Raw genomic sequence first — 26,838 nt, forward strand, 5'->3', positions numbered from 1 at the left:
ACTTGTTAGTAAACATCAGTAAATATATTATTACCAATAAGCACTGCACTACAAAAGGTATGCATACAGAGAACTTATTGTGTACACTTGTTAGTAAACATCAGTAACTATATTATTACCAATAAGCACTGCACTACAAACGATATGCACACAGAGAACTTATTGTATACACTTGTTAGTAAACATCAGTAAGTATATTATTACCAATAAGCACTGCACTACAAAAGATATGCATACAGAGAACTTATTGTGTACACTTGTTAGTAAACATCAGTAAATATATTATTACCAATAAGCACTGCACTACAAACGATATGCATACAGAGAACTTATTGTATACACTTGTTAGTAAACATCAGTAAATATATTATTACCAATAAGCACTGCACTACAAAAGATGTGCATACAGAGAACTTATTGTGTACACTTGTTAGTAAACATCAGTAAATATATTATGACCAATAAGCACTGCACTACAAAAGATGTGCATACAAATAACTTATTGTGTACACTTGTTAGTAAACATCAGTAACTATATTATTACCAATAAGCACTGCACTACAAACGATGTGCATACAAAGAACGTATTGTGTGCACTTGTTAGTAAACATCAGTAAATATATTATTACCAATAAGCACTGCACTACAAAAGATGTGCATACAAAGAACTTATTGTGTACACTTGTTAGTAAACATCAGTAAATATATTATTACCAATAAGCACTGCATACAGAGAACTTATTATGTACACTTGTTAGTAAACATCAGTAAATATATTATTACCAATAAGCACTGCACTACAAAAGATATGCATACAGAGAACATATTGTATACACTTGTTAGTAAACATCAGTAAAGATTTTGTTCTTTCAGATCACACCCCATACACATATAAATACATATGTACACATATAAATACATATATACACATATAAATACATATGTACACCTATAAATACATATATGCACATATAAATACATATATACATATAAAAAAATATATATATACACATATAAATACATATATACACACATATAAATACATATGTACACTTATAAATACATATATGCACATATAAATACATATGTACACCTATAAATACATATATGCACATATAAATACATATATACACATATAAATACATATATACACATATAAATACATATATACACATATAAATACATATGTACACATATAAATACATATATACACATTTAAATACATATATACACATATAAATAGATATGTACACCTATAAATACATATATACACATATAAATACATATGTACACATATAAATACATATATACACATATAAATACATATGTACACATATAAATACATATGTAAACCTATAAATACATATATACACATATAAATACATATATACACATATAAATACATATATGCACATGTAAATACATATATGCACATATAAATACATATGTACACATATAAATATATATCTACACATATAAATACATATATACACATATAAATACATATGTACACATATAAATACATATATACACATATAAATACATATGTACACATATAAATACATATATACACATATAAATACATATGTACACATATAAATACATATATACACATATAAATACATATGTACACCTATAAATACATATATTCAGCTACATGTTTATATAAAAGGAACAGTGTACTGTAATATTGTATTTCCATTAATGTGTCTCCACTCTCCAGTGACTTGTGATACCATCTGAAGAGTAAACATATTTGAGAAATTGTCCCAGATGGGACTGAGTGCTACACTGATCTAAGCAAGCACTGCATTGTTTGTTGCATGGTTAGAGAGACTATAGTAAACTTAAATGAACATGATTCAGAAAGACCATCAGCAGAGCAGTCTAAAAATAACCTTTACAATTAAGTACTATTAGGACATTTTCTTCATACTCTTGGTATCCTTTTTTGAAGGAGCAGTACTGGGAGCTAGCTGAACACACTGGGTCAGCCAATGACAAGTGTCATATATGTGCAGCCACCAATCAACAGCTATCTCCCAGTAATGCATTGCTGCGTCTGAGTCTACACAGATATGCTTTTCAATAAAGGTTTCCAAGATAATAAGCAAATTAAAATTCAGAAGTAAATTGGAAAGTTGTATAAAATTGCTGCTCTGTCTGAATATCGAGACAACAAACATTTGTCGTTCATGTCCTTTCAAGCAACAGAAAACAATTTCAGAAAATGAGAGAAAAAAAAAACATTTATAATTAACATTGTATTTTTAGTGTGGTCTGGAACAGAGCGTATTTAATATTTGTCACCTGGGAGCCCTTTTTCCATTTAGTCAGAGATCCCCCATACAGTATTATAAAACAAAACCCACATCAGAGCTATATCATTGTTTGTTATATATGTTATATACATCAATATACCACACAAATGAGGGGATCATTAGTGAAAATAGATACATTTTAACAAAAACAAGATAAATCTTAGATGGCAACCAACTGAAAAGATTATTTTGGAATGACACTTTATTAAACTATAATTTATAATAAAAAATGATTTACAAAAGTTAGTCTAACAAACATGAGAAAAATAGAACAAAAATACAAAGAAATGTTCAGTAAACAAGGATAAGTACATACATAAACATAAAGGTCGTTAATGTGATGAATGCACTTGTTTATTTAGACATTTTGTCGCACTATGGGCGGTAGTTATCAAGCGGTCAACCTCAAATACGCTGGAATTCCGCAGCGTATTTGTGGCGAGGCTGATTCGCCTTAGTTATCAAAGGCTAGAGACCGGCTAAAGTTGAATTTTGTGACGTAAGCTTCGATCCGCCGGACTCAGTCCAACACAGATCGATTCTAACGTCACTCCAGATGTTCCGCACACAAGCGCGGCACAATCTGACTACTTTTGCTAGTTATCAAATGACTAGCAGGTACGCTCAGCACTTTTCCGGCCCAGCGTACCTGGTTTTCAAACCGCCGCCCTGGAGGCGGCGGATCCCATAGGAATCAATGGGAGTCTGACCATAGCGAAAGTACAAGTTCGCTGCTGCCAGACATCCCATTGATTCCTATGGGAAATGTCTGCACCTAACACCCTAACATGTACCCTGAGTCTAAACCCTAATCTGTCCCCCCTACACCGCCACAACTAAATAAATATATTACCCCCTAAACCGCCGCTCCCGGAGCCCACCGCAAGCTACTCTATACATATTAACCCCTAAACCGCCGCTCCCGGAGCCCACCGCAAGCTTTATACATATTAACCCCTAAACCGCCGCTCCCGGAGCCCACCGCAAGCTACTCTATACATATTAACCCCTAAACCGCCGCTCCCGGAGCCCACCGCAAGCTTTATACATATTAACCCCTAAACCGCCGCTCCCGGAGCCCACCGCAAGCTACTCTATACATATTAACCCCTAAACCACCGCTCCCGGAGCCCACCGCAAGCTACTCTATACATATTAACCCCTAAACCGCCGCTCCCGGACACCGCCGCAGCCTACATTATACCTAGTAACCCCTATCCTGCCCCCCCTATACCGCCGCCCTCTATAATAAAGTTATTAAACCCTAATCTGCCCCCCCTACACCGTCGCCACCTATAATACATTTATTAACCCCTATCCTGCCCCCCCCTACACCGCCGCCACTGTAATAAAATTATTAACCCCTATACCTAAGTCTAACACTAACCCTAACACCCCCCTAACTTAAATATTAATTAAATAAATCTAAATAATATTTCTATTATTAACTAAATTAATCCTATTTAAAACTAAATACTTACCTTTAAAATAAACCCTAATATAGCTACAATGTAATTAATAATTATATTGTAGCTATCTTAGGATTTATTTTTATTTTACAGGCAAATTTCAATTTATTTTAACTAGGTACAATAGCTATTAAATATTATTAACTATTTAATAGCTTACCTAGCTAAAATAAAGAGAAATTTACCTGTAAAATAAAAACTAACCTAAGTTACAATTACACCTAACACTACACTATACTTTAATACATTTTTCCTATTTAAAACTAAATACTTACCTGTAAAATAAACCCTCAGATAGCTACAATGTAATTAATAATTACATTGTAGCTATTTTAGGATTTATATTTATTTTACAGGTAACTTTGTATTTATTTTAGCTAGTTAGAATGGTTATTAAATAGTTATTAACTATTTAATAACTACCTAGCTAAAAGAAATACAAAATTACCTGTAAAATAAATCCTAACCTAAGTTACAATTAAACCTAACACTACACTATCATTAAATTAATTAAATAAATTAACTACAAATAACTACAATTAAATACAATTACATAAACTAACTAAAGTACAAAAAATGCTAAGTTACAAAAAATAAAAAACATAAGTTACAAACATTTAAAAAATATTACAACAATTTTAAGATAATTACACCTAATCTAAGCCCCCTAATAAAATAACAAAGCCCCCCAAAATAAAAAAAATCCCTACCCTATTCTACATTAAAAAAGTTCAAAGCTCTTTTACCTTACCAGCCCTTAAAAGGGCCTTTTGTGGGGCATGCCCCAAAGAAAACTGCTCTTTTGCCTGTAAAAGAAAAATACAACCCCCCCAACATTAAAACCCACCACCCACATACCCCTAATCTAACCCAAACCCCCCTTAAAATAACCTAACACTAATCCCCTGAAGATCATCCTACCTTGAGTCGTCTTCACTCAGCCGAGCCACCGATGGAACTGAAGAGGAGATCCGGAGCGCCAGAAGTGATCCTCCAAGGGGCGCTGAAGAAGTCTTCCATCCGATGAAGTGATCCTCCAAGCGGCGCTGAAGAAGTCTTCCATCTGGGCGATGTCATCTTCCAAGCGGCGCTGAAGATCATCTTCCATCCGGGCGATGTCATCTTCCAAGCGGGGTCTTCAATCTTCTTGCTTCAGAATCCATCTTCATCCCGCCGACGCGGAACATCCTTCTTCCCCGACGGACTACCGACGAATGAAGGCTCCTTTAAGGGACGTCATCCAAGATGGCGTCCCTTCAATTCCGATTGGCTGATAGGATTCTATCAGTCAATCGGAATTAAGGTAGGAAAAATCTGATTGGCTGATTGAATCAGCCAATCAGATTGAGATCGCATTCTATTGGCTGATCGGAACAGCCAATAGAATGCAATCTCAATCTGATTGGCTGATTCAATCAGCCAATCAGATTTTTCCTACCTTAATTCCGATTGGCTGATAGAATCCTATCAGCCAATCGGAATTGAAGGGACGCCATCTTGGATGACGTCCCTTAAAGGAGCCTTCTTTCGTCGTTAGTCCGTCAGAAACTTCACAGACTGTGAAGATGTTTTAAGAAACCTTCACAGAAGCAAATAATAAAGAATCATTGCAAAAGGAAATGAAAAAAGGCAAAGTTTGAAATACACAGTAAAGGCTGTGCCTTATGAAAATACATTTTATCAAACAAGAAAAAGAGGTGAGTGTTTTAAAACGACATAAACTATGAATATAAATATACTGTATATGTATATGTGTGTGTGTCTGTGTGTTCACTCCAATATAAAGTTATGCACAAATATATAGTGAACATTCCCAAACAATTGTGTAAAATAAAGTAAAAGGATATAGTCCTTCAGTCCGACAGGTTGAGATTTCTTCCAGATTCTTGTAGGTGCTGGGTTAAAGGGACAGTTTACTCAAAACATTTCTCCAATTTAATTTGTTCCAAATTATTCACTATACCTGCTGGAGTGCATTCAATTGTTTACAAGTATTTCCTTTACCCTTATATTGGCATTTGAAATAGTTGCTTTAGCCTGTGGTATCCCCACCTATTCTAAAAGTTTCTGGCCTAAGGTCCAAGCTATATATAAGCTGTGTAAACACAACCAGCAGAAGAAATTCAACTCCCAGTGGGGTATACAGAGAGATTAGGTAATAAAAGATACATTTCCATTGTTCTCTCAGTATTGTTCTTTGGTTTACGGAAAGATATAAGATAAAGAAGCAGGTATATGTACACAATGTGATAAAGTAATGAGATCTGATTATACCTACAGTTATAATATAAAGACACATGTATATGTACACAATGTGATAAAGTAATGAGATCTGATTATACCTACAGTTATAATATAAAGACACATGTATATGTACACAATGTGATAAAGTAATGAGATCTGATTATACCTACAGATATAAGATAAAGACACATGTATATGTACACAATGTGATAAAGTAATGAGATCTGATTATACCTACAGATATAAGATAAAGACACATGTATATGTACACAATGTGATAAAGTAATGAGATCTGATTATACCTAAAGATATAAGATAAAGACACATGTATATGTACACAATGTGATAAAGTAAAGAGATCTGATTATACCTACAGTTATAATATAAAGACACATGTATATGTGACAAACTAATGAGATCTGATTATGCCTACAGATATAAGATAAAGACACGTGTATATGTACACAATGTGATAAAGTAATGAGATCTGATTATACCTACAGATATAAGATAAAGACACATGTATATGTGATAAACCAATGAGATCTGATTATGCCTACAGATATAAGATAAAGACACATGTATATGTACACAGTGTGATACAGTAATGAGATCTGATTATACCTACAGATATAAGATACAGACACATGTATATGTACACAATGTGATAAAGTAAAGAGATCTGATTATACCTACAGATATAAGATACAGACACATGTATATGTACACAATGTGATAAAGTAAAGAGATCTGATTATACCTACAGATATAAGATACAGACACATGTATATGTACACAATGTGATAAAGTAATGAGATCTGATTATACCTACAGATATAAGATACAGACACATGTATATGTACACAATGTGATACAGTAATAAGATCTGATTATACCTACAGATATAAGATAAAGACACGTGTATATGTACACAGTGTGATACAGTAATGAGATCTGATTATACCTACAGATATAAGATAAAGACACGTGTATATGTACACAGTGTGATACAGTAATGAGATCTGATTATACCTACAGATATAAGATAAAGACACATGTATATGTACACAGTGTGATAATGTAATGAGATCTGATTATACCTACAGATATAAGATAAAGGCACGTGTATATGTACACAATGTGATAAAGTAATGAGATCTGATTATGCCTACAGATATAAGATAAAGACACGTGTATATGTACACAATGTGATAAAGTAATGAGATCTGATTATACCTACAGATATAAGATAAAGACACATGTATATCTACACAATGTGATACAGTAATGAGATCTGATTATACCTAGAGATATAACATAGACACATGTATATGTACACAGTGTGATAAAGTAATAAGATCTGATTATACCTACAGATATAAGATACAGACACATGTATATGTACACAATGTGATAAAGTAATAAGATCTGATTATACCTACAGATATAAGATAAAGACACATGTATATGTACACAATGTGATAAAGTAATAAGATCTGATTATACCTACAGATATAAGATACAGACACATGTATATGTACACAGTGTGATAAAGTAATGAGATCTGATTATACCTACAGATATAAGATACAGACACAGACATGTATATGTACACAATGTGATAAAGTAATGAGATCTGATTATGCCTACAGATATAAGATAAAGACACATGTATATGTACACAATGTGATAGTGTAATGAGATCTGATTATACCTACAGATATAAGATAAAGACACATGCATATGTACACAATGTGATAAAGTAATGAGATCTGATTATACCTACAGATATAAGATACAGACACATGTATATGTACACAATGTTATAAAGTAATGAGATCTGATTATATCTACAGCTATAAGATACAGAAGCATGTATATGTACACAATGAGATAAAGTAATGAGATCTGATTATACCTACAGATATAAGATAAAGACACATGTATATGTACACAGTGTGATACAGTAATGAGATCTGATTATACCTACAGATATAAGATACAGACACATGTATATGTACACAATGTGATAAAGTAATAAGATCTGATTATACCTACAGATATAAGATACAGACACATGTATATGTACACAGTGTGATACAGTAATGAGATCTGATTATACCTACAGATATAAGATACAGACACATGTATATGTACACAATGTGATAAAGTAATGAGATCTGATTATACCTACAGATATACTGTGATAAAGACACATGTATATGTACACAATGTGATAAAGTAATGAGATCTGATTATACCTACAGATATAAGATAAAGACACATGTATATGTACACAGTGTGATACAGTAATGAGATCTGTTTATACCTACAGATATAAGATAAAGACACATGTATATGTACACCGTGTGATACAGTAATGAGATCTGATTATACCTACAGATAAGATACAGACACATGTATATGTACACAATGTGATACAGTAATGAGATCTGATTATACCTACAGATATAAGATAAAGGCACATGTATATGTACACAGTGTGTTAAAGTAATGAGATCTGATTATACCTACAGATATAAGATAAAGGCACATGTATATGTACACAGTGTGATACAGTAATGAGATCTGATTATACCTACAGATATAAGATAAAGACATATGTATATGTACACAATGTGATAAAGTAATGAGATCTGATTATGCCTACAGATATAAGATAAAGACACATGTATATGTACACAGTGTGATACAGTAATGAGATCTGATTATACCTACAGATATAAGATAAAGACACATGTATATCTACACAATGTGATACAGTAATGAGATCTGATTATACCTAGAGATATTACATAGACACATGCATATGTACACAGTGTGATAAAGTAATAAGATCTGATTATACCTACAGATATAAGATACAGACACATGTATATGTACACAATGTGATAAAGTAATAAGATCTGATTATACCTACAGATATAAGATAAAGACACATGTATATGTACACAATGTGATAAAGTAATGAGATCTGATTATGCCTACAGATATAAGATAAAGACACATGTATATGTACACAATGTGATAGTGTAATGAGATCTGATTATACCTACATATATAAGATACAGACACATGTATATGTACACAGTGTGATACAGTAATGAGATCTGATTATACCTACAGATATAAGATAAAGACACGTGTATATGTACACAGTGTGATACAGTAATGAGATCTGATTATACCTACAGATATAAGATACAGACACATGTATATGTACACAATGTGATAGTGTAATGAGATCTGATTATACCTACAGATATAAGATAAAGACACATGCATATGTACACAATGTGATAAAGTAATGAGATCTGATTATACCTACAGATATAAGATACAGACACATGTATATGTACACAATGTGATACAGTAATGAGATCTGATTATACCTACAGATATAAGATAAAGACACATGTATATGTACACAATGTTATAAAGTAATGAGATCTGATTATATCTACAGCTATAAGATACAGAAGCATGTATATGTACACAATGAGATAAAGTAATGAGATCTGATTATACCTACAGATATAAGATAAAGACACATGTATATGTACACAGTGTGATACAGTAATGAGATCTGATTATACCTACAGATATAAGATACAGACACATGTATATGTACACAATGTGATAAAGTAATAAGATCTGATTATACCTACAGATATAAGATACAGACACATGTATATGTACACAGTGTGATACAGTAATGAGATCTGATTATACCTACAGATATAAGATACAGACACATGTATATGTACACAATGTGATAAAGTAATGAGATCTGATTATACCTACAGATATACTGTGATAAAGACACATGTATATGTACACAATGTGATAAAGTAATGAGATCTGATTATACCTACAGATATAAGATACAGACACATGTATATGTACACAGTGTGATACAGTAATGAGATCTGATTATACCTACAGATAAGATACAGACACATGTATATGTACACAATGTGATACAGTAATGAGATCTGATTATACCTACAGATATAAGATAAAGGCACATGTATATGTACACAGTGTGTTAAAGTAATGAGATCTGATTATACCTACAGATATAAGATAAAGGCACATGTATATGTACACAGTGTGATACAGTAATGAGATCTGATTATACCTACAGATATAAGATAAAGAAATATGTATATGTACACAATGTGATACAGTAATGAGATCTGATTATACCTACAGATATAAGATACAGACACATGTATATGTACACAGTGTGATAAAGTAATAAGATCTGATTATACCTACAGATATAAGATACAGACACATGTATATGTACACAGTGTGATACAGTAATGAGATCTGATTATACCTACAGATATAAGATACAGACACATGTATATGTACACAATGTGATACAGTAATGAGATCTGATTATACCTACAGATATAAGATACAGACACATGTATATGTACACAATGTGATAAAGTAATGAGATCTGATTATACCTACAAGCTCAACACATTTTATAAGGTTGTGGCTTCAAATGACAAAACCAGCTAATTCATATACACAAATAAACCTTAAAAAACAAATTCTCATACATTTCATACCCTGCAGTTGGTAAAAAAAAGTAATTGGAAACACATTAGGGGAAACAATTTTACAGTATACTGTCCCTTTAATCCTGGAAATTAACCTCAGGGGAAAAAAGGGAAATAGACAATAGTGAGTCCATTTTAACAAACAAATGTTTTTATGAGTGGTCAGGTACTCACACACTACTGAGCTATAACTCAGCACTTAGTTCTTAGGCAGGTAGGTATCAGACCCCTCTGCACTCCCTCTTGTTCTACGTGTTTTAATTATGCAGAGAAATAACACAGAAAACAGACAATAGTGAAGACCGGTTTAACAAACAAATGTTGTTATAAGTGGTCAGGTACTCACACACTACTGAGCTATAATAACTCAGCTCTTAGTGCTTAGGCAGATAGGTATCAGACCCCTCTGCACTCCCTCTTGTTCTATGTCTTTTAATTATGCAGAGAAATAACACAGAAAACAGACAACAGTGAAGACAAAGGGGAATAGAGTCTAATTGACTGGTACTCACACAGCTGTGAGCTATAACTTAGCTGTAAGTGGTTTAGCAGGTAGGTATTTAGCTCCTCCGCTTGTCTAGATAAAACAGGACCTAAGAATAAAATATTTATTAAAATGACATAAAGGACAAAGGATGCAGGCTTTACAGCTAATATCTCCCGCTCAGTAACATTTATCATGAACATACCATGTGCACAATGAACTGAAAGGGACTGTGATTTTCTTTTCTCCTGTTAAGTGTAGTCAGTCCACGGGTCATCCATTACTTATGGGATTATAACTCCTCCCTAACAGGAAGTGCAAGAGGATCACCCAAGCAGAGCTGCTATATAGCTCCTCCCCTCTACGTCATACCCAGTCATTCTCTTGCACCTAACTAATAGATAGGATGTGTGAGAGGAGTGTGGTTATTAAATTTAGTTTTTATTTCTTCAATCAAAAGTTTGTTGTTTTAAACGGCACCGGAGTGTGTTGTTTTTTTCTCAGGCAGTATTAGAAGAAGAATCTACCTGAGTGTGTGTATGATCTTAGCGGACGTAACTAAGATCCATTTGCTGTTCTCGGCCTTCTGAGGAGCGAGGTAACTTCAGAACAGGGGACAGCGGGCAGGGTTCACCTGCAAAGAGGTATGTTGCAGAATATTATTTTCTAAGGAATGGAATTGACTGAGAAAATACTGCTAATACCGATATAATGTAAGTACAGCCTTAAATGCAGTAGTAGCAACTGGTATCAGGCTGTTATGTATGTATGTTGGCACTGAAGTATTTCTGGGGAATGGCACTTCACTAAGAAAATACTGTATACATATAACTTATAGCCTTTCTGCAGTGATAGCGACTAGCAACAGGCTTTTAATATCATTTTATATATTTATATTTAAAACGTTTACTGGCAGGTTAATCGTTTTTCTCTCTGAGGTACTTGGTGAAAAATTTTATGGGCATTATTTTCCACTTGGCTATCGTTTGTTTTGAAAAAAAATCAGTTTTCTGAGCTTCCCCACTGTTGTATTATGAGTGGGAGGGGCCTATTTTGGCGCTTTTACTACGCATTAAAAATTCAGTCACAGTCTTCCTTATTCTCCCTGCATGATCCAGGACGTCTCTACAGAGCTCAGGGGTCTCCAAAACTAGTTTGAGGGAGGTAATCACTCACAGCAGACCTGTGAGACTGTGCTTTGACTGTGATAAAAACGTATATATTTTATTTGTTATCCGTTTTTTGATATTAAGGGGTTAATAATCCATTTGCTAATGGGTGCAATCCTTTGCTAAATTAATGCTTTTCATGTGAAAAATTGATTGCTATAACTAACCGGTTCATTGTTATCTCAATGTGACAGTTTTTTTGTGTGCTTCTTAAAGGCGCAGTAACGTTTTTTATATTGCTTGTAAATTCATTTGAAAAGTATTTTCCAAGCTTGCTAGTCTAATTGCTAGTTTGTTTAAACATGTCTGACACAGAGGAATCTCTTTGTGCAATATGTTTAAAGGCCAATGTGGAGCCCAATAGAAATTTATGTACTAATTGCATTGATGCTACTTTAAATAAAAGCCAATCTGTACATGTTAAGAAAAATTCACCAGACAACGAGGGGGAAGTTATGCCGACTAACTTGCCTCACGTGTCAGTACCTGCATCTCCCGCTCAGGAGGTGCGTGATATTGTAACGCCAAGTACATCAGGGCGGCCATTACAAATCACTTTGCAAGACATGGCTAATGTTATGACTGAAGTTTTATCTAAATTGCCAGAACTTAGGGGTAAACGAGACCACTCTGGGGTGAGAACAGAGTGCGCTGATAATGCTAGGGCCATGTCTAATACTGCGTCACAATTTGCAGAACATGAAGACGGAGAGCTTCATTCTGTGGGTGGCGGATCTGATCCATATAAACTGGATTCAGACATTTCAAATTTTAAATTTAAGCTTGAGAACCTCCGTGTGTTACTAGGGGAGGTGTTAGCGGCTCTGAATGATTGTAACACGGTTGCAATCACAGAGAAAATATGTAGGTTGGATAAGTATTTTGCGGTACCGACGTGTACTGACGTTTTTCCTATACCTAAAAGACTCACTGAAATTGTTAACAAGGAGTGGGATAGACCCGGTGTGCCTTTCTCACCCCCTCCTATATTCAGAAAAATGTTTCCAATAGACGCCACCACACGGGACTTATGGCAAACGGTCCCTAAGGTGGAGGGAGCAGTTTCTACTTTAGCTAAGCGTACCACTATCCCGGTGGAGGATAGCTGTGCCTTTTTAGATCCAATGGATAAAAAGTTAGAGGGTTACCTTAAGAAAATGTTTGTTCAACAAGGTTTTATATTGCAACCCCTTGCATGCATTGCGCCTGTCACGGCTGCGGCGGCATTCTGGTTTGAGTCTCTGGAAGAGACCATTAGCTCAGCTCCGCTGGATGAGATTACAGACAAGCTTAGAGTCCTTAAGCTAGCTAATTCATTTATTTCAGATGCAGTAGTACATTTAACTAAAATTACTGCTAAGAATTCCGGATTCGCCATTCAGGCGCGCAGAGCACTGTGGCTAAAATCCTGGTCAGCTGATGTGACTTCTAAATCTAAATTGCTTAACATACCTTTCAAAGGGCAGACATTATTCGGGCCCGGTTTGAAAGAAATTATCGCTGACATTACTGGAGGTAAGGGCCATGCCCTGCCTCAAGACAGAGCCAAACCAAGGGCTAGACAGTCTAATTTTCGTGCCTTTCGTAACTTCAAGGCAGGAGCAGCATCAACTTCCTCTGCTCCAAAACAGGAAGGAACTGTTGCTCGCTACAGACAGGGCTGGAAACCTAACCAGACCTGGAACAAGGGCAAGCAGGCCAGAAAACCTGCTGCTGCCCCTAAGACAGCATGAAGTGAGGGCCCCCAATCCGGAAACGGATCTAGTAGGGGGCAGACTTTCTCTCTTCGCCCAGGCTTGGGCAAGAGATGTCCAGGATCCCTGGGCGTTAGAGATCATATCTCAGGGATATCCTCTGGACTTCAAAGCTTCTCCTCCAAAAGGGAGATTTCATCTTTCAAGGTTGTCAACAAACCAGATAAAGAAAGAGGCGTTTCTACGCTGTGTACAAGATCTTTTACTAATGGGAGTGATCCACCCGGTTCCGCGGTCGGAACACGGACAAGGGTTTTACTCAAATCTGTTTGTGGTTCCCAAGAAAGAAGGAACCTTCAGACCAATCTTGGATTTAAAGATCCTAAACAAATTCCTAAGAGTTCCATCGTTCAAAATGGAAACTATTCGGACAATCTTACCCATGATCCAAAAAGGTCAGTACATGACCACAGTGGATTTAAAGGATGCCTACCTTCACATACCGATTCACAAAGATCATTACCGGTACCTAAGTTTTGCCTTCCTAGACAGGCATTACCAGTTTGTAGCTCTTCCCTTCGGGTTAGCTACTGCTCCAAGAATCTTTACAAAGGTTCTGGGTTCTCTTCTGGCGGTACTAAGACCGCGAGGAATATCGGTAGCTCCGTACCTAGACGACATTCTGATACAAGCGTCAAGTTTCCAAACTGCCAAGTCTCATACAGAGTTAGTACTGGCATTTCTAAGGTCACATGGGTGGAAAGTGAACGAAGAAAAGAGTTCTCTATTGCCACTCACAAGAGTTCCCTTCTTAGGGACTCTTATAGATTCTGTAGAAATGAAGATTTATCTGACAGAGGTCAGGTTAACAAAACTTCTAAATGCTTGCCGGGTCCTTCATTCCATTCCACACCCGTCAGTGGCTCAATGCATGGAGGTAATCGGCTTAATGGTAGCGGCAATGGACATAGTACCCTTTGCACGCCTGCATCTCAGACCACTGCAATTGTGCATGCTAAGTCAGTGGAATGGGGATTACTCAGATTTGTCCCCTTTGCTGAATCTGGATCAAGAGACCAGAAATTCTCTTCTATGGTGGCTCTCTCGGCCACATCTATCCAAGGGGATGCCCTTCAGCAGGCCAGATTGGACGATTGTAACAACAGACGCCAGCCTGATAGGTTGGGGCGCTGTCTGGAATTCCCTGAAGACTCAGGGATCTTGGACTCAGGAGGAGAGTCTCCTTCCCATAAATATTCTGGAATTAAGAGCAGTTTTCAATGCCCTTCTGGCTTGGCCTCAGTTAGCAACTCTGAGGTTCATCAGGTTTCAGTCGGACAACATCACGACTGTGGCTTACATCAACCATCAGGGAGGGACAAGGAGTTCCCTAGCGATGATGGAAGTCTCAAAGATAATTCACTGGGCAGAGTCTCACTCTTGCCACCTATCAGCGATCCACATCCCAGGTGTGGAGAACTGGGAAGCGGATTATCTAAGTCGCCAGACTTTTCATCCGGGGGAGTGGGAACTTCATCCGGAGGTCTTTGCCCAAATACTTCGGCGTTGGGGCAAACCAGATCTGGATCTCATGGCGTCTCGCCAGAACGCCAAACTTCCTTATTACGGATCCAGGTCCAGAGACCCGGGAGCGGTTCTGATAGATGCTCTGACAGCACCTTGGGTCTTCAACATGGCTTATGTGTTTCCACCCTTCCCGATGCTTCCTCGATTGATTGCCAGGATCAAACAGGAGAGAGCATCAGTGATTCTAATAGCGCCTGCGTGGCCACGCAGGACCTGGTATGCAGACCTAGTGGACATGTCGTCCTGTCCACCATGGTCTCTTCCTCTGAGACAGGACCTTCTGGTGCAGGGTCCTTTCAAACATCCAAATCTAATTTCTCTGAGGCTGACTGCATGGAGATTGAACGCTTGATTCTATCAAAGCGTGGATTCTCGGAGTCAGTGATTGATACCTTAATACAGGCTAGGAAGCCTGTTACCAGGAAAATTTACCATAAAATATGGCGCAAATACTTGCATTGGTGCGAATCCAAGAGTTACTCATGGAGTAAGGTTAGGATTCCTAGGATATTGTCTTTTCTACAAGAAGGTTTAGAAAAGGGGTTATCCGCTAGTTCGTTAAAGGGACAGATCTCAGCTTTGTCCATTCTTTTACACAAACGTCTGTCAGAAGTTCCAGACGTTCAGGCTTTTTGTCAGGCTTTGGCCAGGATTAAGCCTGTGTTTAAAACTGTTGCTCCGCCATGGAGTTTAAATTTAGTTCTTAACGTTTTACAGGGTGTTCCGTTTGAACCCCTTCATACCATTGATATCAAACTGTTATCTTGGAAAGTCCTGTTTTTAATGGCTATTTCCTCGGCTCGAAGAGTCTCTGAGTTATCTGCCTTACATTGTGATTCTCCTTATCTGATTTTCCATTCAGACAAGGTAGTTCTGCGTACTAAACCTGGGTTCTTACCTAAGGTAGTCACTAACAGGAATATCAATCAAGAGATTATTGTTCCTTCATTGTGCACTAATCCTTCCTCAAAGAAGGAAAGACTTCTGCACAATCTGGACGTTGTCCGTGCCCTGAAATTTTATTTGCAGGCAACTAAAGATTTTCGACAAACTTCTTCCCTGTTTGTCGTCTATTCTGGACAGAGGAGAGGTCAAAAGGCTTCGGCTACCTCTCTCTCCTTCTGGCTTCGTAGTATAATACGTTTAGCCTATGAGACTGCTGGACAGCAGCCTCCTGAAAGAATTACAGCTCATTCTACCAGAGCTGTGGCTTCCACTTGGGCCTTTAAAAATGAGGCCTCTGTTGAACAGATTTGCAAGGCTGCGACTTGGTCTTCACTTCACACTTTTTCCAAATTTTACAAATTTGACACTTTTGCTTCTTCGGAGGCTGGTTTTGGGAGAAAGGTTCTTCAGGCAGTGGTTCCTTCCGTATAAAGATCCTGCCTGTCCCTCCCGTCATCCGTGTACTTTTAGCTTTGGTATTGGTATCCCATAAGTAATGGATGACCCGTGGACTGACTACACTTAACAGGAGAAAACAAAATGTATGCTTACCTGATAAATTCCTTTCTCCTGTAGTGTAGTCAGTCCACGGCCCGCCCTGTTTTTTATGGCAGGTCTAAATTTTAAATTATATTCCAGTCACCACTGCACCCTTTAGTTTCTCCTTTCTCGTTTGGTTTTCGGTCGAATGACTGGGTATGACGTAGAGGGGAGGAGCTATATAGCAGCTCTGCTTGGGTGATCCTCTTGCACTTCCTGTTAGGGAGGAGTTATAATCCCATAAGTAATGGATGACCCGTGGACTGACTACACTACAGGAGAAAGGAATTTATCAGGTAAGCATAAATTTTGTTTTTTTCTATCTATCACTATCTATTTATATTAAACTTATTAAATGTTTCGTTACATCTTTCCTTTTAGTGACATGAACATGCTGTAAATACATGACTTTTGTGTAATGTTAACATACAGGCCAAAAACTGTCAGAAAAGATAAACAGCTTGTTGTAGTTGTTTATCAATGATTAGCTACTATCATTTTGTTAGTAAATCTTGTATTGTTTTGCAGTATTGTAACTCATCACCTGTGCTGAGGCCAGTTAGGGACAGATGTGCAGCAGGTTTAGGCTTGTGAAGTGCACAGTTTGCACATCCAGTACTCAGAATTGAAATCTCACAATCTTTTTTAAAAGGCAAATTACAGAAAAAGTTAGCATAATTTTTTACTGTGCATAATTAAACATTTTATATTACAAATTCACACATTGGTCTTTTATTATTACGTTTCCATCCTTGTGATGTGATTGACACCTATATTTCTATCTGTCTCTAAACACAAGTGAGCAGTTATTTGTCATGAAAAATCAGCTGTATGCTGCTTGTAAGGTGTGTTTATACCCCAGCTTGTAAATGTGTGAGGTATATGAAATAAATGAAATGCATTAATAACAATTTCCTTTTTTTTAACAGAAACATGAATATAATTTAGCATAAGTGTGAGTATAATGTAATGTGTCCCCAGCCAACCCTACCCATTAGCGACTATCACTACATATAACACATCAGCTGATTTATATTGAGCGATACCGGCTGCAATTAGTTCTCTAATTATTCCTTATAGGGACCATCTTGTATATTGTTATTTCCCATGACTTGTTACTTTCTGGGCTTTATTTAAATAGACGTTTGAATTCCCAGAATGCACTTGAGGATCCTTTGCAGTTTGTGAGGTAGCACCACATACAAGCAGAGATACACAGGACACCATATCACTTTCTTCATTTCCCTGCATCATCTTTCTCTACTATTTATAGCATCATTTAAACTGTGAGGCCTCAGCTGCCCTAGAAAACTTGCCAGACTTACAAAACATTTATTTTGTAACTCCTTTACTGCTCCTCTAAAGGGGGCATATAAATATGTATTGGTATGTGCCAGGGAATTATAATATTCATAGAAAAAGTTACCAACTTAAATTCCTATTATATTTCATCATTAGAGAAAGTACTAGAGAATGTATGTGCTGTTTCATGTATACAAGTTGTGTTTAACCCCTTGGCTACCAGAGGACAGTAATACCTTGTTATACAATGTAACTGCATAGGAGGGCATAGGTGTGAGCTAACCCTGCTGATCATTGTTGTAGTACACCCTGTTCAATGCTGTTACTTGCTCTGCTAATGAGAAGGACATAGGCATTTAAATGGGATTTAACTGGTTAAAGGGACATGCAAATGTAAAAGTAAACTTTCACGATTCAGACAATAAAAAAATCTGTCTAATTTACTTATATTACCACATATACCTTTTTGTCTTTTTGTTGAAAAGTGGCTCCTTTCCATGACAGCATACTGAGGTAGGTTCAGGAGCGTACATGTGACTTAAAGGGATAGTCTACTTGATTTTGTTGTTTAAAAAGATAGCTAATGCCTTTACTACTATTTCCCCAGCATTACACAAACAACATTAATATTAATATACTTTATAACTGCAAAGGTTGCCTGTTTCTAAGCCCCTGCAGGCTGCCCATTATCTTAGAGTTTTTTTATTAGCTTTTTAAATCTAGCTTTGTATGAGTTACTGAGAAGGAAATAATAGTTGTCTTTGGGAATGGAAGGAGAAAATGAAAAAGAATGGCAGTGGCTTGGGGAAAGGAGGTTTAGGAGAGCAGGATTTATATGCTCAAGGTCAGGAACCCACATGGAACGATGGCTGCAGATAGCAGGTAGACAGAAGGTGAGCAGGGTCTGTAAGTACATCGAATGGCTGGAAGAATAGAGGCGTCTGCTCTGCCAGTAAATAGTTACTATATAAATATAGTTTGACCAAAAAACTACATTTATTTATATTATTACCAAAGTGCTCTTAAAATGAAATCAGCATGGAAAGAGATCCAAGAGAATGAAGAATAGTACAATGTCTCAAGCAATGATATCGTTAGTGTAAAGCAGAAGTAAAAAAACAAAGTGGATATGAAGGCTGTAACAACATGCACTGATGGTGGTGGACCTACCCCAACAATTATACCTAATATCCGGGGAAGCTCATGAAAAAAACTTACTACTACTATATATTATATATTTTGAAATTCTGTCTATATATTTACTTTTAGTTCAATTTGATAAATATATCTGACTTTGTATAATAACTGCAACACTGCAAAATCAATAAAAAAAATCAGTTATTAAAAGATATCCACATACACTTAGACCAATTTGACATGTGATATTCACTTATGAGTTTTGTAAACAAAAACTAAATATAGCAAACATTATCCTTATAGTCTGATGCCAACAATGACTTTCAGAGCATGACAGCACGCATGGTAGGGTTCTGCCTTCTCAAACAATTATAAATGCATAGGTGCAATTATCAGAGCAGAAATACTATTATTACTTAGTATATTGTAGCTAATTCATTCAGAATACATCTGAAGACATATTAGTCGTACTTTGTATCCTCCATTACAAGCAGTGTACCCAAGAGACTACAACAAGGGTTTCTCAAAGTTAATATGAACTGGTATCAAGGCATCTATACAAAATTAGCATTTGGTTGCCCAGGAGGATTACATCAAAAATCATAGAGCATTTATTCTGATTATACTCAATATGCTATGATGATGTCATGGTGGGGGAAAAAAATCCTTGGTCACAAGAAGTCCAATTCAAATCTGGACCAAAAAGCTCGGAATCTTTACCTTCAAAAGGTTACTGAGCTACAACACCTGGAGGTCATAGAGCAGGTAGATTTGAATGAAGCTAAAAAATGACCCATAACTTAATAAAGGGATATGAAAGTCAAAATTAAATTTTCTTGAAGCAGGTTGAACATGCAATAAAAAAACAGAAAAGTAGTTCCATTATCAAATTAACTTTATTCACTTAGTATCGTTAGTTGAAAAGTATAGTATTCACAGTGAACTCATACGCAAATATGAGTCTGAGTCTGTAATTGACTAAGGAATATCTTGGAAACTTTGAAATTTATCAGAATTGTTTTTTTTTTACTGCTAATTTAAACTTCCTAGTAAGTGTTATTGCATGGTCTGCATATTAAGCTTTTGTTGATTATCCTGTTCTAGAATATTGAATGATCCCCATAATATTTAATCAACCACATAAACTTAACCTTCTAAGTCCCAAGGTAGCCATCAACATTCAATTACCATATGATTTGTAGAAGACTGCATGCTGTGCTGCTTTAAGGATATCAAACACTGTTCAAATAAAGCCATGGGAACTAAATATTTAAAGAGATTTATTAAAATGTAATAAGGTATATTCATTAGTATTCATAGTTCTATTAAAGATTAATCTGACACCTAGATGCACCCAGAAATGAGCAAATCCACCAGCCAGTGCAGGAAATGAGGAAGAGAAGAATATTTTCATTACATTTTAGGTCTCTTCTTACAGTTTTAATCTCCATTGCTTTTCATTTATACCATGTTTTTGTTTTTATCTTCCATTAAAAAATAATTGCTGTATCCATGCACCCCACTCTAGTGGGTCATGCTGAGGACTATGTGACTGGCTGATCTTGAGCCATACCACATGTTAAATAACAACCTAAGTGAGAGAGATTTAAATTTTACTACGTATTAAATATGTTTATTTAAAAATTGTATTTCCATAAAATGTTTATTTATGTATAATTAAAAATGTAGCAGTGCGTTTTTATGATATATTTTTCCTGCTTTTCTTGTAATTTAAATTGATGTGTTTCCACCTAGAGGGGCTTAAGAGTGCTTTGTAACATACAGACCTCTCCTACACTCTTCACAGTGGTTCGTTAATATGAGCAGGGGCTTATTAACATCTGTTCATCATTGGTTACAGTAAAGGAAGTAAAATAAACAACATTCAAACAAGGATTTCATGAGGAGGATGCAAAACAAGACATATTTTGTCTAACAAAATTACAACTTTAAATGCTTTTAAAACATTCATTTTGTATGGAGGTCTGTAGCAAATTTTAGTTGATTGTCCCTTAATGTTGTAGATGGATTCTCCTAATGATACAATCCCAAATACAGCCTGAATGCCATATATTTATATTATATATATATATATATATATATATATATACACATATATATATATATATATATACATATATATATATATAATAGAGGAGAGTGGAGAGTCTAAAAACCGCTGGACAGGAATCGTCACAATTCAACCCGATCGCGTACGATCGGGTTGACACCCCCTGCTGGGGGCCGATTGGCCACGAGTCTACAGGGGGCGGCTCACAAGAGCATATTTCTCTCCACATTCAGCGAGGTCTTGCAGACCTGATCTGCACTGTCGGATCAGGTCCGCAAGACCTTTCATAAATTGGCCCCAATATCTAAACCACTCCACTACATGCATGTATTGATAGTGTTGTACTGCAGACATATGTATGTATTGAGATATATATGTATATGTGTACATGTGTATATATTCAGATACCCATATATAGCCCTCTGAACTGTATAGAGAAAATCGAATTATAATTATATTTATTTATTATTTTTTTAAGAATTGTTGCGAATATATATCTATATTTATATATGTGTTTTAATTATTTGCAATTGTTTGTGATTTCTTATGATTTTGTGTGTTTTAATTGTAGAACTAATTATTCTTTTAGTTCCCCGTTTTTCTGAGATACTTTAGATTTTGAACTATAAGATGTTTAGATAAATAACTCAATAATTAAGACAGGGTTTTGTTTTATAATCTATTTTCTAATATGCGCAACCGTTTGTAATCATTATCCATTCTTAATATCGGCTCCTAAATAAAATGTTTTTTGTTTTTTTTAAATCTTGTTAACTATTAATAAGGTAGCTTGATTAACAATAACCATTTAAACAAAATCTTGTTTATAGTGGGCGTTTGGCTACATATACAGAATCTATTAGCCAGTAGCATTAGAAGCTACACGGAACATTCCGTTGTAATCCACCCCCTGTTGACATCAGAATTATGACGCCCGAGGTCACAGCCAATGAGCTTCCAAACCGGGTTAGTGGGCATGTCGGCATCTCGCCCGGTATCTTCAAATTGCGGATACATCTTTTTAACGATATTGCAGCCTCTGATGAAGAAGGTATCATTGATTAAACCTTCGAAACGTGTCAGATGTTTGATTTTAAGTGCATTATCGATTTCCTAACCACAGATCACTTTATACACATTTCTTTATATATTTTACATACCATATATGGGCCATCTGGAAGTAATTCCTGGTATAATCCTGGAAGTGTTGCTTTCCTTGGAGTGGTTTTAATATTGCCTGTTCGTTACCTCATACCATTGAGGGTTTTTATGTGAGTGCAAATTTCTGCCGATGGGTTGCAGTGATTTTATATAGCTCAATAAATTGTGTCATACTGTATTGCACTATTATCGCATTTGGTTTTTATTTCCACATACTGCCTGAGACCGAAAATTGGTTTGTCGTGAGATCTCTCCAGGGAACATACCCATACAGCTATAAGTGGGATCTATACCTTATCCTTACCTCATTTTGATTGAGGGTAGCTCCTGTGAGTATCTTACCTTATGGGCCTGTGTGGATTATTTTCACTATCCGGAGATATTTGAATTTTTGGGACTTTCTTTTTCTACATCACACATTATTATTGTTAACATCACAATATTGGACTGTGTCTATTTATCTGGTTTCTTATTTTATTCTGACACGCGTATATTTATTGCTGTGTTGTTTTATTTTATATACTTTGTATATTATAAGGCATATTTATATTTATATTATTTTTACTATAGTAATATCACATTATAATAGCATATATATTTTTAAGTACAGTACACAGTATTCTATAACACAATTTGTTACCCCCTCTAGCGCTTTTTCATAGCCCCCACTCTCCTCTATTGTATTTTTATGATTTCTGATTAGGAATATCTGGAAAGGATATTTCGCCTTGTGGGGATCTGTGTTTAGCGGCTTTTTGTGGGGACAGATTGACACCTCTGGTAGACATAAGGTACATTGATTTTATAGGGTGTTTGGTGTAAGTTGTGGGATCCCTTGTGGTTGCACTCGTTTGGCTCCAAAGCTTATATCACTACTTGTCAGTGATATATTCTATTTTGTACATATTTACATATATATATATATATATATATATATACACAGTATCTCACTAAAATGAGTACACCCCTCACATTTTTGTAAATATTTTATTATATCTTTTCATGTGACAACACTGAAGAAATGATACTTTGCTACAATGTAAAGTAGTGAGTGTACAGCCTGTATAAGTGTAAATTTGCTGTCCCCTCAAAATAACTCAACACACAGCCATTAATGTCTAAACCGTTGTCAACAAAAGTGAGTACACCCCTAAGTGGTAATGTCAAAATTGGGACCAATTAGCCATTTTCCCTCCCGGGTGTCATGTGACTCGTTAGTGTTACAAGGTCTCAAGTGTGAATGGGGAGCAGGTGTGTTAAATTTGGTGTTATCGCTCTCATACTGTTCACTGGAAGTTCAACATGGCACCTCATGCAAAAAACTTTCTGAGGATCTGAAAAAAAGAATTTTTGCTCTACATAAAGATGGCCTAGGCTATAAGAAAATTGCCAAGACCCTGAAACTGAGCTGCAGCACGGTGGGCAAGACCATACAGCGGTTTCCAAAGAAAAGGTTCCACTCAGAACAGGCCTCGTCATGGTCGACCAGAGAAGTTGAGTGCACGTGCTCAGCGTTATATCAAGAGGTTGTCTTTGGGAAATAGACGTATGAGTGCTGCCAGCATTGCTGCAGAAGTTGAAGGGGTGGGGGGGTCAGCCTGTCAGTGCTCAGACCTTAGGCCGCACACTGCATCAAATTGGTCTGCATGGCTGTCATCCCAGAAGGAAGCCTCTTCTAAAGATGGTGCTCAAGAAAGTCCGCAAACAGTTTGTTGAAAACAAGCAGACTAAGGACATGGATTACTGGAACCGATGAGACGAAGATAAACTTATTTGGTTCAGATAGTGTCAAGCGTGTGTGGTGGCAACCAGATGAGGAGTACAAAGACAAGTGTGTCTTGCCTACAGTCAAGCATGGTGGTGGGAGTGTCATGGTCTGGGCCTGCATGAGTGCTGCCGGCACTGGGGAGCTACAGTTCATTGAGGGAACCATGAATGCCAACATGTACTGTGACATACTGAAGCAGAGCATGATCCCCTCCCTTTGAAGACTGGGCCGCATGGCTGTATTCCAACATGATAACAACCCCAAACACACCTCCAAGATGACCACTGCCTTGCTAAAGAAGCTGAGGGTAAAGGGGATGGACTGGCCAAGCATGTCTCCAGACCTAAACCCTATTGAGCATCTGTGGGGCATCCTCAAACGGAAGTTGGGGGGGCGCAAGGTCTCTAACATCCACCAGCTCCGTGATGTTGTCATGGAGGAGTGGAAGAGGACTTCATTGGCAACCTGTGAAGCTCTGGTAAACTCCATGCCCAAGAGGGTTAAAACAGTGCTGGAAAATAATGGTGGCCACACAAAATATTGACACTTTGGACCCAATTTGGACATTTACACTTAGGGGTGTACTCACTTTTGTTGCCAACAGTTTAGACATTAATGGCTGTGTGTTGAGTTATTTTGAGGGAACAGCTAATTTACAATGTTATACAGGCTGTACACTCACTACTTTACATTGTAGCAAAGTGTCATTTCTTCAGTGTTGTCACATGAAAATATATAGTGAAATATTTACAAAAATGTGAGGGGTGTACTCACTTTTGTGAGATACTGTATATATAAATATATATATATACATTGTAGGTAGGTGCACTCTCCCAAACAAAGTTCATATGCCAGGGTGCCACTGGTTAATAAGAGTAGTTTTTCACCTTTTGTCAAGCCCAGAGAGTGCTGTTTTCTACATAATATATATATATATATATATATATATATATATATATATATATATATATATATATATACTGTATATATAAATCATCTATAAGAGTATGTTGATTTACTAATGTATTATTAAGAACAACACAAGGCAACCACATAATTAGTCTAGGCATCAATGGTTCCTACTTTTTTTGAGTGGGCACATGACCCTACACATGTCCCTGGTTGTGAGAGATATATAATACAAAGATACGATTGTAGGGGATGAGGGAATTTGAGAGGGGGCATCAGGTGTTCCAGTGCCTAAGGTAGAAATATAATGAAAATACACCATTGACACATGTCATACTTGACCACTGGAGGAATGACAGAAGTGTCACTTACTGAGAGAACTTGCCCAGCAATAGAATATTGTGCTTCTGACTCTCTTTGTCTTGTTTCTCAGACCTATGGACATTACACAGAGGAGCTCTCACAATTTGCCCGTAAAGAAGCTGCAAAGTTGCTGCAAGAAAGGCCAAGTGTGAGCGTCACCAAACCGCCTGACGTACAGAAGGAATGTTACACAAAGTGTCGAGGTGACTGACAGCTCAACAGATACGTTATCAGTTTTTCATTCATGTCTAATAGTCTGTAAATTAATGTGACAAGCTGGGATCTCTGCATGGTCATATTATCACCAACTTCCCCATTCAGCATATAGTATTAGTCAAAGTCCCATTGTAAAATTCAAGTATTACACTCTCCCATACAATACAGAGGCAGAAGTACCTGTATGAATTTGGGCTCATACGTCCTAAGATCTCTACATATTATCCACTTCCTCAAGCTATGTAGAACATTAATCATAGTCTCAGAATGAGATATAAATGTCTACATTTGTATCATCTTGTCACCTGCTTTATCAAGCAATACAGAGCACTGTTTATACATGTAACACGTCATTATTCAACGTTCATTGTATCTTCACCCACTTCACCTTAAAATATAGAAAGTTACTCAAAGTTCCATACAGCTTTCTATGGCAGCATTTATTCTTTTTTTTCACAACACCCTGTAAAATGGTCTACAAGTAACTGTTGTATAAATGTGAACATATTCCCATGTTTTGTTTATAATTCATAAAATATTGTTTTCCTTTAAAACCTCAATAAATGTTTTTTTTTTTTTTTGCAAAGATACAAATATTTCTATGCATTTTCATGAATATACAAGTTATCACATAGTTTTCGTTATCAGTGAATGCTCTATTAGAGTATATTATGCATCTTTTGTGTGAATTACAGTTATTTATTGCATTTCTCATTAACAAGGAAAAAAATAGGTGCATGTCTTGACCCGTATGGATATATACTGTAGCTAAATATGCACAGACTTTTTTTAAAACAAGCAGATGAAGTTGAGAAGTGACCTACAGCTGCCCTGAGATCCCCAATTATTCAAACCACAAA

General features: G+C 36.3%; 1 protein-coding gene across 4 annotated transcripts in view; it reads left to right on the forward strand.

Moving 5' to 3' along the window:
• Positions 1-26,838, forward strand: part of CLCN1 (chloride voltage-gated channel 1) — a 384,315-nt gene that overhangs the window by 162,434 nt on the left and 195,043 nt on the right. For all 4 annotated transcript variants that reach the window (XM_053692781.1, XM_053692784.1, XM_053692782.1 and 1 more), the window contains exon 2: positions 25,833-25,965. In XM_053692781.1, the coding sequence (XP_053548756.1) occupies positions 25,833-25,965 (133 nt within the window). The remainder of the gene's footprint in view (positions 1-25,832; positions 25,966-26,838) is intronic.

The sequence above is a fragment of the Bombina bombina genome, chromosome 9 (assembly GCF_027579735.1).
Source record: "Bombina bombina isolate aBomBom1 chromosome 9, aBomBom1.pri, whole genome shotgun sequence".
Classification (NCBI taxonomy): Eukaryota; Metazoa; Chordata; class Amphibia; order Anura; family Bombinatoridae; genus Bombina; species Bombina bombina.